The following is an 18,972-nucleotide window of genomic DNA, read 5'->3' on the forward strand; positions in this document are numbered from 1 at the left end:
TTTGCCTATCAGAATAGTGCTGCTGTGAGAATTCTTCCACCTATTTTTGCTGGGAGTGGAACTGCTGGATCATAAGCATATGTTTAATTTTAGTAGTTAGATATTGCTAAACAGTTTTCCAGAGTGGTTATACCAACTTACAGCTCCAGTAGCAGTGAACGAGAGGTTCAACTGCTCTATATTCTTACCAACACTTGGTACTGGCATTGTGTGTGGTTTTTTCATTTTGGCCACTCTGGTGAATTTTCTAAATGTTGTTTGGTGGTGATGATTTTATATAAAGCCTAAAAGGAAACATGTCAGGAAACTTACCCCAGCTGTTTTCCTTGCAAATCTTAGTTGTCCAGGATAACATCTGCACAAACTAGAGATCATTCAGATATTACAGAAACATGCCAAAAGACAGACCTAGGTGTTGCCAGACTAAAAGAGCCCTAGACCTTTCCAAGTCTAAGCAAATCACCTGCTAAAACACGTGCCTGGATCTAAAGTGGTAGTAATCTACTAAAAATAGCATAAAAATAAGTCCAAAGTTATGAGAAGACTTATTGATACTTTTCTCAAATATAGCATATGACTCAATTCTCAATGCCCTCATTAAGGGCCAAAGGTCCTGGGGTCTGGGCTCTTACCCTTTGAGCTTCCTCTGCCCCTACCACCACAGTCTAGGGCTAAAGTACCCTTTTTCCTCTTCCCATGCCCCACATTCTCTGCATTTGAGACATCTTTAAGGATAGTAAGCTAACAGAGGTGCAGGAGAGTAAGATCCTGGCCATAGTGATAGTTGAATTAGCTATTAGGAGCCAAGAGGCCATAGGAGGTTAAAAGGGAGGAGGGATAAAAAAAAAAAAGAAGAAGAAAGAAAAAGAAAAGAGTTCAGGGAAGCTTAAGGTCTTGGGATAGTAGGTCCTATGTTGCCAGATACACACTCAGCTTTCTGCTTCAGCAGTTGTTTGGGATAGGCTTTCAGCCACAAAGGCACTGAAATGCCGTGATACTTAAGAGTAAAACAATGATTAAGAATCTAGTTTTTGGGGCTTCCCTGGTGGCGCAGTGGTTGAGAGTCCGCCTGCCGATGCAGGGGACGCGGGTTTGTGCCCCTGTCCGGGAAGATCCCATGTGCCGCGGAGCGGCTGGGCCCGTGAGCTATGGCCACTGAGCCTGCGCGTCCGGAGCCTGTGCTCCGCAACGGGAGAGGCCACAGCAGTGAGAGGCCTGCGTATCACCAAAAAAAAAAAAAAAAAAAAAAAAAAAAAGAATCTAGTTTTTGATCTGTTGGGGAAAAAGATCAATTTAGAGGCTAACTGAAAGCTCTCTGTGAACTGATATAAAAAGTTTCCAGAATACAGTGATTACTGTAGAATACTGATTTCCAGAATACAGTATTAAATGAAACAAATAAATAAAGCAGGATGCTGAACAAGCTTTTGTGTGAAGAGGGTAGGGTCAGGAATAAGAATCTATATTCATATTGCTGTATAGGAATAAAAAACTCTTTACATAAGAAACTAAAAGAAGATTATTTACTTATCGGGGGAAAAGAAGAACTGAACAGATGGAGGACATGAATAGAAGGGAGACCATTTCCTGTAAATCTTTTTATAATTTCTGGTTTTCAAATCATACAACTTTATTACCCATTCAAAATTAAATTAAAAAATTTTAAACAGACTACCTGAAGTTACGAGGGGGTACGTGATGAAAATTAAATTTAAAAAATTTCCTGTTTATATTAGCCTTTCCAAATCTATTTATTTTCCCTCAGATGTCACCATGTTCCAATTCTCTGTCCGTGTTTCCTTCCTAATCCTGGGCTCCTTGCAGCAAAAGTAGCAATATGAAAGAATGAAGCTGAAAGTAAAGTGCAGATGCGTTGTTTGGATCTAGGATGACATAAGTAACAAAAGGATTTTCTTTGGGCTACCTGGAACTAGGACAACAGGAAAATCAAGTCTGCTTTCCAGTGCTCAAACACCATAACACACAGGGCTGGTCTGGCTAGTGCTTCCTAAAGCAAGGCCTTACACAAGGAGGCTTGCATCTTAGCACTCCAACTTGTCTCCTCACAGATCAGGAAGGAGGTGTGGTAGAACCACACAGCCCTAGGCTCTCAAGGACTCTCTTTATCATCCTCTAGGGAAATCACTCCTGAATGGAACAGACCCACAAAATGTGGCACTTCTCTTATTCTGTATGTGTGAATGCTCATATGGGTACATACATTCTTCGTGTATGTGTGCAGACCCATACACATATACCTAAAACCTGTCTGGGCAGAACTGATTCTATTTTAGGATATGATCATGCTTTCTGACTTATCACCTTTTGTTGAATCTCTCCCAAACTCAGTACCAGCTAACCTTGATGACAAAGTTAACTGCTGAATGTCAGCTACCTTCTTGATAATTAACATACTTTCATTTTAGAAAAGAAGAGAAAACACCAGGAGTGGGGAAAAACCCACATTAAGAAGGCTGAACTCCACAGATAAACAAGATTTTTTCTGTAGTGTTTACTGTTTACCCTTGACAGTGGCCAAACAAACAAAAGCAGTAATTATAACATGATAGAAACACTATGTTGCGAAAGGTACATCTTATACATCTTATATTAATTCAGAAGCATAACTGAATATATTATTTTAAATAAGCCAGATTTCAAGCAGACATTTAGATATATACTTTAGGACGTAATACTCCCCATCTTCTGAGGGATGCTAAGTGGGAGTGAATGAGTGGTACTCATACCTGAGTGGAGGAGGGCTCCAGCAGCTTGGACAAATTGGAGAGAACAGTGACGAGTAGGAGGGCTTCTTTGCTGTTAAAGTCTTCTTCTTGGCTGCTAAGTATATTCAACAAGGACCTCTGAGAAAGGAAAAGTATACACAGAAACATTAGCAGACATGTTACTAACAGGGAGAAGAGACATCTACCTGGAGATTCCTAAGGCTGGGACAGAAAGGATTCAAAAACACCAAAAATCCGGGGCTTCCCTGGTGGCGCAGTGCTTGAGAGTCCGCCTGCCGATGCAGGGGATAGGGGTTCGTGCCCTGGTCCGGGAAGATCCCACATGCCGCAGAGCTGCTGGGCCCGTGAGCCATGGCCGCTGAGCCTGTGCGTCCGGAGCCTGTGCTCCGCCAACGGGAGAGGCCACAACAGTGAGAGGCCCGCATACCTCAAAAACACCAAAAATCCAAGAGGATAAAAGCTGAAAATAAACCTGGATTGAACAGGTGGTTTCTTACCCTGTTTCTGATTCTAAGTCTAAGTGTTCTCTTGAGAACTATGGACTCCTTCTCCAACCCCCTGCCAAATGTACATCAGGAATGAATTGTGCACCCAGTTTTTTTTTCTCTTTGTTTTGGCCGTGCCACACAGCTTGCGGGATCTTAGTTCTTTAACCAGGGATTGAACCCGGGCCCATGGCAGTGAAAGCACTGAGTCCTATCCATTGCACCGCCAGGGAATTCCCGTGCACCCAGTTTTGGATGGTTCGCAACTCCCTGAAGCCCATCCACTGACCTCAGGGCTAGACCACGCCCCAATGCTGGTATTCCCTCACCACCTGAAACACTGTATTTTGTCTGTTAGTCTCTTCCCACTATAATGTAAGCTCTGTGAGGGTAGGGTTTTGTCTCTTTTATCCCTTGCTATATCGTCAGCACCTGGAACAGTCCCTGGCATATAATAGGAACTTTAAAATTATGTATTAAAGAAATCTTCTGTGATAAAAGATTCTGATATTGTGACAACTAGTGGTTAGAAACTAATAGGAGAGACTTCCCTGGTGGCGCAGTGGTTAGGAGTCCACCTGCCAATGCAGAGGACACGGGTTCGAGCCCTGGTCCAGGAAGATCCCACATGCTGCAGAGCAACTAGGCCCGTGAGCCACAACTACTGAAGCCCGCGCACCTAGAGGCCATACTCCGTAGCAAAGAGAAGCCACCACAATGAGAGGTCCGTGCACCATGACGAAAAGTAGCCCCCACGCTCTGCAACTAGAGAAAGCCCATGGGCAGCAAAGAAGACCCAACACAGCCATAAATAAATAAATTTAAAAAAGAAACTAATAAGCTTCACTGTCCAGTCTTTATGCAATCTGACGGACAATGCCAAATTACATTTGCATGCATTAATGGGCTCCTGGTTGTCTCTCTGTATCAGCTCAAACAGTGATTCTTAGAGGCAATGACTCCTGCAGGTTGGGGTGGCTTAAATACACATCCTTCCTAGAATCCTTTCAAATGCATTCTCTCTCATTCTAAGAGCTCTGTCTTGTTGCTTGAATGATGACCCAGAAGAAATTCCTGTTCTACTTGCTCACTGTCTGCCCATTCTCACCAGCTGGCCCTGCTAACAGTCCCTTTCCAAGGATCCTCACAAAGTACTGCAGTTTCCCAGGCTTCTCACCTGAAACTGCCGGATCTGGAATGCTGCTCTTTGAGTGACACTGACTTCCACCTCTTCCTCCTTATCTGTGGCATCTAGGAAAGGAAAAGAACTCTATCTTCTTTGAAATGGGCTTGGGCTTTTTTTTTGCCTTTTCATACTAAAATTTTAGGAAGCCAAAAAAGTCTGGAGGCAGATTTAATTATATTCCTAACATTCTGCAATTTCTTAATACTATATTCCATTTTCCAGTCACTGTTTGTGAATAAATGTAATCCAGTAAGTGTCAATTCTGAATCCACTAGATGTCACTCCTTACCAACATTAGGACTTCTCAGGTGTCCTCTGGTAGGTTAACAACTAGAATCAAGAGGTTTGGTTAAGAAAGACAAACTCAGAGCCAATTTATCAAAATTGAAATGCCCACCCAGAGCCCTGAGAAACTGATGAATCTTGGGCTGGTAGAACTGTTGCACGACACTGAATATTTTCTGCAAACCCTCCAAGCACAGTAGCGAGATGCTCTTTCCTTTCTCTTTCTTTCCCGACTCTTCCACTGAAGTAGGAATTGAAGTGTATCTCCAAAGCAAGACCCTGGGGAAAAGTGATTTCATTTTCAAAGTCAGGTTCACTAAGGTACAATTTACATACAGTAAAATTCCCATCGTATAGATGTATAGTTCTATAAATTTTGACTAACTTACACAGTTGTGTACTCAGCCCCACAATCAAGATATTTCCATTACCCCAAAAGTTCCCATGTGCTCCTTTGTAATCAATTATTTCTCCTCGATTTTGCAAGCAACCACTGGTCTGTTTCCTGTCCCAGTGGCTTTACTATTTACAAACTATCATATAAAAATGGTATCATTATGCAGCCTTTAGAATCTGGCTTTGCTAACAGCATATGCTTTTGAGATTCACCTATGTTGCTGCATGTATTGGTAATTTGTCCCATTTTATTGCTGAGTAGTACTCCAGGGTATGGATGTACCACAGCTTACCCATTCACCAATTTATCCACCCATCTATTGACAGACTTCTGGGTTGTTTCCAGATTTTGCTGTTACAGATAAAGCTGCCATATACAAACCTTTGTATCAACATCTACTTTCGTTTCTTTTGGGTAAATACCTAAGAGTGGGGTGGGAATATCATATGGTAGGTGTGTGCTTAACTTCTTAAGAAACCGCCAAACTATTTTCCAAAGTGGCTGCACCATTTACATTTCTGTCAACAGTGTATAAGAGTTCAAATTCTTCCACATCTGTGACAACACTCTAGTATGGTCAATCTAAACTTTTAGGCATTCTAATAGGTGTTTACTGATATCTCATTGTGATTTTAATTTGCATTTACCTAGTGTTTAATTATGTTGACCATCCTTTTGGGTTCTTATTTGCCATCTATACATCTTCTTTGGTAAAGTGTTCAAGTATTTTACCCATTTTGCAATTTGATTGTTTTCTTAACAAGTTTAAGAGTTCTTTATATACTCTGGTTACCAGTCCATCATCAGACATGTGTTTTGCAAATATTCTCTCATCTGTGGCTTGTCTTTTCATTTCCTTAAGAGTGTTTTTCAAAGAACAGAGTTAAATTTTTTAAAAATATCAACTGTGCTTCTGGTATTTCATCTAAGAAATTTTTACCTAAAACAAGGTTGCAAAGCCTTTTCTGTCTTCTAGATGTTTTACAATATTTGGTTTTACATTTATGTCTCTGATCCATTTCAAGTCAACTTTTTGTATGTAACATGAGAAATGGATAAAAGATTCATTTTTTCACATATTCATGTCCAACTGTTCCAAAACTACTTGTTGAAAAGACTTTTCTTTCTCCATTGTCAAAAGTCAAGACCATACTTGTGTGGATCAATTCTGAACCATCTATTTCTGTTCCATTGATTCTAGCAATACCACACTACCTTAAACACAACAACTTTATAGTAAGACTTGAAATCACATAGTGGGAGTCCTCTAACTTTGTTGTTTTATTTCACATTTTAGTTACTTTAGGTCCTTTACTTTTCCATATAAGTTTTAGAATAATCTTGTCAATTCCTACAATAAAGCTTGATAGGATTTTGATTGGTGTTGTGTTGAATCTATGGATTAATTTGGGAATAATTCACACCTTGACACACTGAATCGTCCAATCCCTGGACACTGTATGTCTTTCCATTTACTTGAGACTTCTTTGATTTCTTTCATTAATGTTTTATAGTTTTCATCACATCAATCTTGCATGTTTTTGAGATTTATCACTAAGTAGTTTTCATTTTGTGACACTATAGTAAATGGTAGTTTTTAAAATTTCAATTTCCAGTTGTTCACCACTAGTATGTACATAAAAATACAGTTTTCGAAAAAACTGACCTTGAATCCTGCAACCTTATTAAACTTAATAGATCTAGTGGCTTTAAAAATAATTCTTTGGAAATTTTTATGTAGACAATTATGTCTATAAAGACAGTGTTATTCTTTCTTTTTCAATCTTTTGTCTTTTATTTCTTTTTCCTGTCTTACTGCACTGACTAGGACCATCTCCAGTATGATTTTGAATAGTAGTGGTGAAAGCACAAGGGGGAAAGCACTGAGTCTTTCTTCATTAAGTATGCTGTTAACTATAGGGTTTTTGTGGATATCCTTTATTAGACTGAGAAAATTCTTTCATTCCTGGTTTGCCAAGAGATTTTTTTTTTTTTTTAGATGTCGGGGGTAGGAGTTGATTAATTAATTAATTTATTTTTGCTGTGTTGGGCCTTCGTTTCTGTGCGAGGGCTTTCTCTAGTTGTGGCAAGCAGGGGCCACTCTTCATCACAGTGCGTGGGCCTCTCACTACCGCGGCCTCTCTTGTTGTGGAGCACAGGCTCCAGATGCGCAGGCTCAGTAGTTGTGGCTCACGGGCCTAGTTGCTCTGCGGCATGTGGGATCCTCCCAGACCAGGGCTCGAACCCGTGTCCCCTGCATTAGCAGGCAGATTCTCGACCACTGCGCCACCAGGGAAGCCCTTGTCAAGAGATTTTATCATGGTTTATGTTGAATTCTGATTGCCTGCATCTACTGGGATGAACATATGGTTTTTTCTTTAGTCTGTTGACATGGTGAATTACACTGATTGATTTACAAATTTTGAGCCAACGTTGCATCCTAGGAAAAATTCCACTTAAATGATAAGTTATTCTTCTTATAAACTGTTGGGATGAATTTGCTAATTTTTTTACATCTATATGCATGAGAGAATTTGGTCTGTACTTTTCTTATTAATGTCTTTGGCTGGATTTGGTATCAAGGTAATTAACACTGGTCTTATGAGTTGGGACATGTTCCCTCCTCCATTTTCTGGAAGAGTCTGCATAAATTGGTGTTATTTCCTAAAATGTTTGGTAGAATTCAACGGTGGAGACATGCAGGTCTGCAGTTTTTGTTGAGGGAAAATTTTGAATCACAAATGCAATTTCTTTAATAGAGATAGGATTACTCAGGTTACCTATTTTTTCTTGAGTGAGGTTTAAAGAAATTTGTGCGTTTAAGTTATGAAGTTTATTGGCATAAAGTTAACATTCTGTTATGAATTTTTAATATGTGTAGAATCAGTAGTGATGTCTCCTCTTCCTCATATACCTGGTATTTGTAATTTGTGTCTTCTTTTCCTGGTCAGTCTGGCTAAAGTTTATTGAATTTATTGATCTCAACTAGATTTTGGTCTCATTTTCTCTATTGTTTTTGCTTTCCTTTAAAAAAAAAATTTATTTATTTATTTGGCTGCATTGGGTCTTAGTTACGGCACGTGGGATCTTTGTTGCAGCATGTGGAATCTTTCATTGCGGCACATGGGCTCTAGTTGTGGTGCGTGGGCTCAGTAGTTACAGCACAGGCTTAGTTGTCCTGAGGCATGTGTGATCTTAGTTCCCCAACCAGGGATCAAACCTGCATTCCCCTGCATTGGAAGGCAGATTCTTAACCACTGGAAAACTAGGGAAGGCCCCTGTTTTTATTTTCAATGATTCTACTTTTGTCTTTATTATTTCCTTCCTTTTGCTCACTTTCATTTTAACCTGATCTTCTATTTTCTTAATGTAAAAGCCTACATTAGAGATTTCAGATTTCTTTCTAATATAAACACTGATTGTTCTAAATTTCTACCTAGACACTGCTTTAGCTGGACCATACAAAATTTGGCACGCTCAAATGTTCATCTTCATTAAGATATTTTAAAAGTTCTGACTTTCTCTTTGACTATGGGTTATTTAGAAATGCATTTAATTTCCAAATATATGGGGATTATCCGCATATTTTTGTTACTGCTTTCTTGTTTAGCTCTGTTGTGGTCAGAGAACACGCTGATTTCTATTTTAAAAATTTGTTAAGTTTGTTTTATGGCCCAAAATATTGGTCCATCTTGATGAATGTACCATAAGCACATGAAAGGAATGTGTATTTTGAAACTTATTTAATGTTCTATAATGTCAATTAAATCAAGCTGGATGATAGTGTTGTTCAAGTCTTCCACATCCTCCCTGATTTTCTATCTATTTCTACTGATTACCAAGAGAGGTAGATTATTATTTGTATATTTCTCCTTCAGTTCTATCCATTTTTGCTTCAAGTATTTCGAAGCTCTGTTGTTAGGTACATATACATTTAAAATTGTTATATCTACTTGACAAATTATTTAGTCATTATGTAATATCCCTCTTTATTCCTGGTAACAGAATAACGTTTTACATGTGACTAACAATCCACACCAAAATATGACTAGGAAAAAGAACTCAATATAGTGACTGTACTTTCACCTTTAGGGCAATGCCCAACCTCAAACCCACCTTCATCCCCACCCCCAATTTCTTCTCTTGGAGACTCCACAGCAAGTGGAAACGGTTTCTAAGGGTGAGTGGGGCTTACCGAGTTATGTCACAGAGGTTCTGAAAGACCTTCTCTGGGTTTTTGCCATCAGGGCCACTCACATGCCCCATTTCCTTTAGTTGCTGTACCTTCTGCAGAGCCACACTCACTGCATAGCGCATAAACTCATTGCTGGACCTTAGAACAGACAGGCTCTCTTCATGACTTTGGGTACTGTCCCTAGAGAGAGAAAAAGAGAAAGATTCCTCTACAGCTATTGGGACCTGGAATTAGGTTTTCTAGAGACTGTTCAGGGTAATAGTACAGAGCAAGCTCTAAATGACAGACTCTAAGCAGCCCATGCCAGAGTCACTGCCATGGCTGTCCTACAAATATCATTCTCAGTGTTACCTCACTTTCTCCCCCTCCCCCACTCCTTTAACTCTGATGAAATTTAAATGTCTTAGTTTTCTTTAGTGGTTTTTTGTTGTTGTTATTCTTCTGTTTTTTTGGGGTTTTTTTGCGGTACGCGGGCCTCTCACTGTTGTGGCCTCTCCCGTTGCAGAGCACAGGCTCCAGACGCGCAGGCTCAGCGGCCATGGCTCATGGGCCCAGCCACTCCGTGGCATGTGGGATCCTCCCGGACTGGGGCATGAACCCGTGTCCCCTGCATCGGCAGACGGACTCTCAACCACTGCGCCACCAGGGGAGCCCCTTTGTTTTTTTTAATTCAGGTTTTTCTTTCTTCTTTTTTTATCTGTTAGCGTGTTTGAGCTACTTAGGTTGATTTTCTTAGAACACATTGTTGGAATTCATCCTATTTTTTCTTTCACTAGTCCATTGTTTCTGATTTTTCCTTTAATAATTCAAAGTATCTCTTTAATGCCTAGGTAGGATTGTTCTGCCTTCATTTCAAGAAAATTACAAACCTCCTACCTTACTTCTTACTGTATATGTGCTAAGAACTGTGTGAATCCAAGCTAGGTAATATCACTGAGCCTGGGTAGGTATTTTTATCTTCACCACACTGCTGTCTTTAAGCACTCTGTTAGAACCTTACCTGAAAAGAGCGGTGAGAAGATCAGACACAAATTTCATGGACAAAAAACTATCATTTGTTTTGTTGGCCATTTTAGTTTTGCCTTTACCAGCTTTTTCATTAAGGATGTCAGAGAGTTCCTTGTAACACATAAATAAGCTCAGAACGTCCTCAAACTTATTCTTACTGTGTAAAAAAGAAAAAGAGACCATCAAGGACAAGCATCAGAATATTGTGGTTTATTTTCACAAACAGTAATAAAGAAATCACAATGCTTCTTTAGATGTCATAGTTTAGACCCAACATTACAAATGAATGGATCTTCATTAACATAGCACTCCCAGGTCATACCAATCTGGGTTATTTCTTTTCTTCCCTTATTTATACCAGTCACTGCAGAGAATGAAAGTTCAATACTACCACCAATCAAAATTTCTCTGTTAAAATCAGGAGTTCTTATGTTCAGGGTCTGGGGAATTTTGAATACATTAAAGCCTGCTGGAGGGACAAAATTCACCAGCCTCTTTGGCATATGCTTTGGTGTTCCCTGGTAGAAAGAACATAGATTGGTCTTAGGCTACATGTCCATTAATAGATAGTGTATGGTCTGTGGTCTGTTCATACCTAGCATATTGTGTTAAAAAAAAACACACACACACACACATAAAATGAACTACAAGTAGAGTCACAGCAATACCTTACCTGAAATTACTTACAGAGAAATTATATTCTATTAGAACCTCACAAACTCCCATAACAAGAAAAGCACAGATATTGTTTTTGATGCCAATACCAGTGCTCTGAGAAAAATCTGCTGATTTGTCCTAAAAAACAGAAGATAAAATTAATAAGCTACTAAAAACCTCCATTATTCAACACAGCTGAGACTTAGCAATTACCAGTTCAAAGTCCTCTAGTTCACTCTTAATCATTCTACTAGTAATAGACTCCAACATATCATCTAAGTCTTGGTAGAATCCCTCTTCTTCCTCCTCCTCTTCTTTCTGCTGTAGGGGCATCACTCTACTCTTATACCAGGCCAAACAGTGTTGAATACAACAAAGCAGACAATCCTGCAGAAGAAAATAATAATTGAATATTCTTGTTAAAGGATAACCTATGAAGCTGTTGATAATCAACAAATAATCCTTATCTATAAGGCTAAAGTAAGTTATTCATTAGCATCACAAGTTAAGTCAATCTGGATTAACAAAACTGGAAAAAAAATAATTGAACTAACAGAGGCATTGTTTTCTGGCCTTTCCCAAAGGCACTGGCTTCATAAGTAGCTGACACCTAAGAATGCAACATCAGATGTGCTGCCTCTGATTTGGTACGAACACCATGGAGCCAGGCTGTGAAATTAAATCCTCTCTAGCTCCTTTGAGTCACAGAGGCTATTCTAAAGATAGGGGTTTATGTTGAGGGAATCTTTGGGAGACCAATCTTTAGCATCTCTGATCCAGGCTGAGGACATCTGTTATAAGTCACTTGGGATGAGACAGTTTCAGTTTTTATCTTTTCTTCTCTTTCTGAGGCTAGACAACTAGAATAGAAAACCAACCTGTCCTAGTTCCTCTGAAGGTTCGACAGAATGCCAATTCTAGCTCAGCCTAAATCATATACCCCAGACTAATGAAGCAGGTCCCCTGGGTTCATCTGCTTCTGGGTGACCTCCTTCTCTCCATTCTAAACTATATTTATTTAGTATATGTAATCAAAGAGCCATGAACGGGAGATAAAATGCTCCTTGGGAGAAACAATGGATGCCTTGATTTAGTAAAGTGCTGACATGCAGATATCTTACCAAGAAAACCAAGGTGAAGATGGGTCAGAAAAGATAAGCAGTTAAGAGTTAAGAGTAAAAATTCACTGGGAGTACCAGGAAGAGCGCTTCACAGGGGAAGGTATCTGTTTCTGAAGATCAACCATATCAACAGGGCTGATAGTTTTACTTAAGAGTAAAAATAATGGTTCTGGAAGGAGGGAAAAAAGTCTCACCAGTGGTTCCTGTAGAGAGATCTGATCTCCTTGGGTCAGAATACAAGCTTCTAATTTCAGAGGTGGCAGCATATCAGGTTCCGGCTCATAGAATTGTTTTAACTGTGTATGGTAAGGAAAAAGATACCATGGCTCATGAATGTTTTTCACTTTTTTAGCGGGTCAAGCTAATAGCACCTTTAATGCTTTCTAAGACATTATTTCCCAACTGTCCAAAGAACACTGCAGCAAAATTTGTGTTGCTTTGACTCAACCATATCCTTTGCCCTTGCTTTAGGTACTGTACCAACTGAGATCTTCTTTCCTATTTCCACTTCATAACCTCTCCTATAAAACATCATACTCTCTCACACCAATTCCTAAATTTGTATAGGCAATCAGCATTTTCAGTATAGCTTGAAGGTTAAGAATATAGGCTCTAGAGTCAGACTGGCTGAGTCTAAAATCCCAGTACCACCACTTATTAATTCAATAAAGGTATCCATGCGTTGGTTCCTCATCTGTGAAATGAGGATATTTATTAATATAAATGTATAAATTCGTATAAGGATTAAACATGCTAACATATGTAAGGAGCTTCAAATACTACTTGGCACATAACAGAGCTCAAAAAACTGTTAGTTAACTCAGCCATAAAAAAGAATGAAATAATGCCATTTACAGCAACAAAGATGGACCCAGAGATTATACTAAGTCAGACTGAGAAAGACAAATACTATATGATATCACTTACATATGGAATCTAAAATACGAGACAAATGAACTTACTTACAAAACAAATAGACTCACAGACACAGAAAACAAACTTATGGCTACCAAAGGGAAAAGAGGCAGTATAAATTATGACTTTGGGATTAGCAAATACCAACTACTGTATATAAGATACATAAACAACAAGATCCTACAGTATAGCACAGGGAACTATACTGAATATCCTGTACTAAATCATAATGGAAAAGAATATGAAAAAGAATATATATATATAACTGAATCACTTTGCTGTACACCAGAAACTAATACAACATTGTAAATCAACTATACTTCCATTAAAAAAAGGTTATCATTTTTTTTTAACTTTTGGAGTCTGTAGAATTTTACAGGTCCACATACTAACCTAAGTTGGGAAGCACTGGTCTATGCCTTCAGTCATCATTTGCGATGTTAAATGTGCAAATGTAGATGGACTGATCATTACAGTTTGACAGATACAGTATACCAGGATACAAATTTTATATAGGATCAGGTCCAAGGCCCACTGAAAAGCTTTCGATGAATAGTATAGGACCTCCCAATGATTTCTCCATATCTGAGACCGTACTTTCAAATGGAGCTTCGTTAGCAGAATTATCACAAAGCAATGGCATAAAAAGGACGGAGAGGGAGAGGGAGAGAAAGAGCAGTTCCATTTATAGCAAAATGGTGGACTAGGGTTTAGAGAAATCCTCATGGTAAAGAATAGTAAATAATATTGCATTAAAAATTTTATATAGACATATTTATTAAATAGATAGCTAAGAGGAAAGGAAAAGGAAAGTAAAAAGGAATCATGAAATTAAAGACAAAGCCTAGGGTCCTCATGCGGTGGAGGTTGGATCAGAAACCTTCACATAAAGCTCGAATTCTCAGGAGATATTCTTAGTGGATAAACCTAAAAAATAAATCCAGCATATGGAGGAGGATGGTAGAGGGATATGTATCTGCTTAACTGACCCCTGACTTCAGGTGAAGGGGGAAAAATGTCTCTCCTGGGACTTTCTAACCACAAGCCAGTCTCCAAACGTAGATGGGGTAGCATTCACACTACCTGTGTAGTCCGAAAAATCAAAAGCCAAAAATCTAGCTGAAAGTTTAAAGAAAGATAACATATAACTTTGAAAAAAGTTAAGGGAAAAAAAGGAAATAGAGACAATTTCAAATTTTACATAAACTAGACAAAGAGGGAACATCCCTAAATCATTTTATTAATAAGCTCATACTAAACCAAGGAAGTTCAGTATAAGAAATGAAAATTACAGGCCATTCCCTCTTATAAACATATATGTAAAAGTCTTAAATGAATACCAAACCCAGTAGTGTATAAAAAAGGTAATATATCATCATCAATTTGAGTTCATCCCAGGAATGCAATTTTTTTTTTTTTTTTTTTTTTGGCCGTGCCACACGGCAGGCAGGATCTTAGCTCCCTGATGACCAGGGATGGAATCCACGCCCCCTGCAGTTGGAAGTGCCGAGTCTTAACCACTGGACTGCCAGGGAAGTCCCCCCACCATGTTGCTTTAAAAGATTAAATAATATAATTCATCACAGTAATAGGTTAAAGGAGTAAAATCATAACGGTCATCTCAATAGATACAAAAATGTATTTGATAAAATTCAACATACATTCAAGAGTAAAACAACAGATCTGAAATGGCAGAGGAGAAAGTAAACTTGAAGACAAATTATGAGAAAATATCAAATCTGAAGAAAACAGTGTAAAAATATTGAGGAAAAATGGGACAAGTCTCAGAGATGTGTGGAATAATATCAGGCATTCCAACATACATACCAATGAAGTCACAGAAGGAAAGGAGAGAAAAAGGGAATAGAAAAAAATATTTGATGAAATAATCAGTGGACATTTCTCAAATTTGGTGACAAGCATCAACTTAGAGATCCAAAAAGCTTAATCAACTCCAAATAGGAGAATAACATGCTTGGACTCTTGAGCTACACGATCTGAGTTCAAATCCCAGCTCTGCCACTAATTAACTGTGTGACCTTGGGCAATTTAAATTACTTAACCTCTCAGACCCTTAAAATATAAATCTGTAAAATGGAGATAACAGTTTTTATTTCACAGGGTTTTGTGAGGACTAAATGAGATCATCCACCATATAATGCTTCATAAACTGCTTGGCCTTCTGTAAGTGCTAAACGTTAGGTACTGTTGTTATCACTATTAGTACATAACAGTATCTTGAACTCTCTCAATATATAAAAAGATTCATGTAATGAAATATTATTTAGCCATAAAAAGGAATGAAGCACTGATACATGCTACAACATGGATGACCCCTGAAAACATCAGGTTAAGTGAAAGAAGTCAGTCACAAAGGACCACACACTGTATGATTCCATTTACATGAAATGTCCAGAATGGGCAAATCTATAGAGACAGAAAGAAGATAAGTGATTGCTTAGGGGTAGGAGGTTGGGGGAAGGATGGGAGAATTAGAGGGTGGTAGCTAAATGGCATAGGGTTTTTTTTCCTGAGGTGATAAAATGTTCTCAAATTGATTATGGTGATGGTTGCACAACTCTGCAAATATATGAGTTATATTTTTTAAATGGGTGAATTGCATGGTACGTGAATTATATCACCACAAAACTGCTATTAAACTGTTATTAAAAAAACATTCAAATAAATTCTTTTTTTTTTTTTTTTTTGCGGTACATGGGCCTCTCACTGTCGTGGCCTCTCCCGTCGCGGAGCACAGGCTCCGGACGCGCAGGCTCAGCGGCCATGGCTCACGGGCCCAGCCGCTCTGCGGCATGTGGGATCCTCCCGGACCGGGGCACGAACCCGCATCCCCTGCATCCGCAGGCAGACTCTCAACCACTGCGCCACCAGGGAAGCCCCAAATAAATTCTTAATGAATAAACGTTGAGTAAAAGGTCTTATTTACAGCAGATATTCTCCAGTTGAATTCTTCTCATCTTGATAATCCTCTGAAATATTTCATAATTTAAAGCTTTTTTTAAAACTGAGAAATACAGAAAATAACCTAATAGACATTCATTAATATGTCACTCAGATTTAACAAATGTCAATATTGTGCTATATTTTCTCCAAATCTCTCTTTGTCTTCTTTCAGAGATAAACATAACAAATAAAGCTGCTGATGGCCTCTGTACAAATGGTTCTTCAGAACGTCCTTCTAACTTAGGATGCAGACTGTTAACTGAGAGGGATAACTGTCAGATAATGGCAATAAGTGGTGATTAAAATAAAATAACATGAAATAGCATCACATACCTCAGGCATGGTCACAATGCACCACTGCACTAGTTGGGAACTATTTCATATTTTGAAAATTATGAAGAATGTCAATCGCCTCTTAATTGCCTTAGTATCTGTTCCCTTATATCCATAAAAATACATTTTACCTGTGAGAGCAGAGTTTGCATGATTGAATTAGCCAGCTGAGAATTTCTTCGAAGGACATCATAGAACCCCTAAAAGGAATCAAACAGAGGACAAATAAGCTCTTTGATGAATAAATGAACAACAATATCCTAACAGATTTAGGTCTATGATCCATTACAAGGTAATTTTTTTTTTTTTCCAGCATCTGTAAACTACATTTACTGAGTGCTTACTGGGCACATCGGATACAAAAGAGTTGGGACTGGGGCAGGTAAGAACTTAAGAAATTAAATATACACATTAATTTTACCATGAATTTAACTACTAGGGAAGTACAAAATTTGTACAAGTTATACTTTATAATGAAATTTTGATGTCTGTCCAAAGGGTAAGTTATACATACAATGCAGTAAAAATGTTTTAAAATTGTGCTTAGTATCACAGAACTGCCCCGAAATGGGTTGATAAAATGCCTATACAGCATTATACAGATGTATTTCACATTAAAGATTGCTTGTAAAGTACAAATACTTTGACCCCATTGCTGAGAAATCTATGGCTGACAACTGTATGTGCAGTTCCTCTAAGAAACATCGCAGTATTTGTAGTCCATCTCGCCTTTAAACTCCACCTTATTTTTAGTTTCACTTACGAGTTCTCTTCAGAACCGTTTATATTTCTTTTGTCTGATCATCTTCTTTGAGTTTCCTGATTTCATTTTTTAAACAATTTATAGTTTCACGACTTGCTTTTAATCTCTTTAAGCTCTGCAATTTCAAAGTTTGTTTTTTTTCCCCACAGCTTCTAATTTTTCTCTGGTTTTCACTTCAAGTTCTGCAAATTCTGTTTCATGCTTATAGGTTCCTAAGGTAAGCTGACGAGATGTTGTTGTTAATAATTATAGCATCACTGCTGTTGGGTCTTGAAATATCATTTCATCATAGAACTCTGAAACCACTGTCTTTTTTCCCAGCATTGCACTGGTGTCTGATTGAAATAGTTTTTTTTTTTTTTTAATTTATTTATTTTTGGCTGTGTTGGGTCTTCGTTTCTGTGCGCAGGCTTTCTCTCGTTGCGGCGAGCGGGGGCTACTCTTCATCGCGGTGCGCGGGCTTCTCATTGTCGTGGCTTCTCTTGTTGTGCAGCACAGGCTCTACACGTGCAGGCTCAGTAGTTGTGGCTCACGGGCTTAGCTGCTCTGTGGCATGTGGGATCTTCCTAGACCAGGGCTCGAACCCATGTCCTCTGCATTGGCAGGCAGATTCTTAACCACTGCGCCACCAGGGAAGCCCCTGAAATAGCTTTAATAAACGATACGGGGTTACAGGTCTTCCATTAGGATCAATGAAAAATATTTTGATGATTATTTCGAATTCACCCCAACCTGTTTCAGTAATTTCAGATGGAGGCTTAGTAACAACTCTTAAAGGATTGCCATAGCTTTCATATAACTTAAATTGGATTTTCTTCACGTATGCTGACATATCCTCATTTCTGTATGGTTTTACATATACTGTCCACTGATGGGTGTGCCCATCCTCTTCTCTTTTCTTTCCAAAATATGGGGCAACATTACCATAAACTATTGGTTTAACGACAGTAACCCCCTTCACTCTCCCGCCGGAGTCAGGTTCAAATTCAGCCATTCTCTTGAACATACTGTCCTACGGAAGAAGCCACCGCTGCCAGGGAAAGAGACTGGGGCCAGCGGACTCGCCGCTGTGCTCCTCCCGCGCGGGCCCAAGGAGGAGGGTTTCTGGCCGAAGGAAGACGAGTCAGCAGTGCTCAGGGTGCTGAGGAATCACCAACGCCTCACGGCAGAGGGCGTCACGGAAGCCCATTCAGCCCCACGCAAGACGGGAAAGGTGGCGGCTACAAGGTAATTTTTAAAATTTGGAGGTAGATAAGATTGCGATTTTTTTTTTTTGAATATGGATGACTGTGCAGAAAAGAGTTATCATTAACACAGTGGTCTGAGATTGCTATCCTTAGAAAGGTCTGCTTCCAAGGTTGGCCCTTGGCTGGTGGCTGGGAATTTGGCTGGTAAACAGTTTTTTCCTATACTGATATAAAACTCCCTAAACAATGAGAAGCTTACTGTGCCTAAACTGTTTGTACAAACAATATAGTTTATGCTGAAAACCTGATTTCCCTCTGGGAGTTAGGAATTTTGGTACGTGCTAAGTAAGGGTGCCTATGTGACCAGCTGCCAATAAAAAGCCTTGAGTGCTCTCTAATAAGCTTCCCTAGTAGAATATGCTTTGCATATGTTATCACAACTTATTTGAATATGCTTTGCATACGTTATCACAACTCATTTGCTGGAAGAATTAAGTTCATCCTGTGCAATCTCACTTGGAGCGGACTCTTAGAAGCTTGCACCTGGTCTCCTGTGGACTTCACCCTATTTGCCTCTCGCCTCTGCTGTTTTTTGCTTTCTATCCTTTAACTCTAAATCTCAGCCATGAGAACAAATTTACGCTCAGTTTTATCAGTCCTTCTAAAGAAATCTTTAAACACAGAGGTGGTTTTGGGGACCCCCAATACAACAAACAATTGTTCCAGCAC

General features: G+C 39.0%; 1 protein-coding gene and 1 pseudogene across 7 annotated transcripts in view; both read right to left on the reverse strand.

Moving 5' to 3' along the window:
* Window positions 1–18,972, reverse strand: part of FANCI (FA complementation group I) — a 76,396-nt gene that overhangs the window by 9,389 nt on the left and 48,035 nt on the right. For all 7 annotated transcript variants that reach the window (XM_060005445.1, XM_060005440.1, XM_060005447.1 and 4 more), the window contains 10 exons: window positions 16,425–16,493; window positions 12,276–12,377; window positions 11,174–11,347; window positions 10,977–11,098; window positions 10,296–10,460; window positions 9,296–9,475; window positions 4,816–4,982; window positions 4,410–4,483; window positions 2,748–2,864; window positions 313–364 (listed from right to left, as the gene is read on the reverse strand). In XM_060005445.1, the coding sequence (XP_059861428.1) occupies window positions 313–364; window positions 2,748–2,864; window positions 4,410–4,483; window positions 4,816–4,982; window positions 9,296–9,475; window positions 10,296–10,460; window positions 10,977–11,098; window positions 11,174–11,347; window positions 12,276–12,377; window positions 16,425–16,493 (1,222 nt within the window). The remainder of the gene's footprint in view (window positions 1–312; window positions 365–2,747; window positions 2,865–4,409; window positions 4,484–4,815; window positions 4,983–9,295; window positions 9,476–10,295; window positions 10,461–10,976; window positions 11,099–11,173; window positions 11,348–12,275; window positions 12,378–16,424; window positions 16,494–18,972) is intronic.
* On the reverse strand, window positions 16,924–18,062 carry LOC132419740 (YEATS domain-containing protein 4-like; annotated as a pseudogene).

This window comes from Delphinus delphis, chromosome 2 (assembly GCF_949987515.2).
Source record: "Delphinus delphis chromosome 2, mDelDel1.2, whole genome shotgun sequence".
NCBI lineage: Eukaryota > Metazoa > Chordata > Mammalia > Artiodactyla > Delphinidae > Delphinus > Delphinus delphis.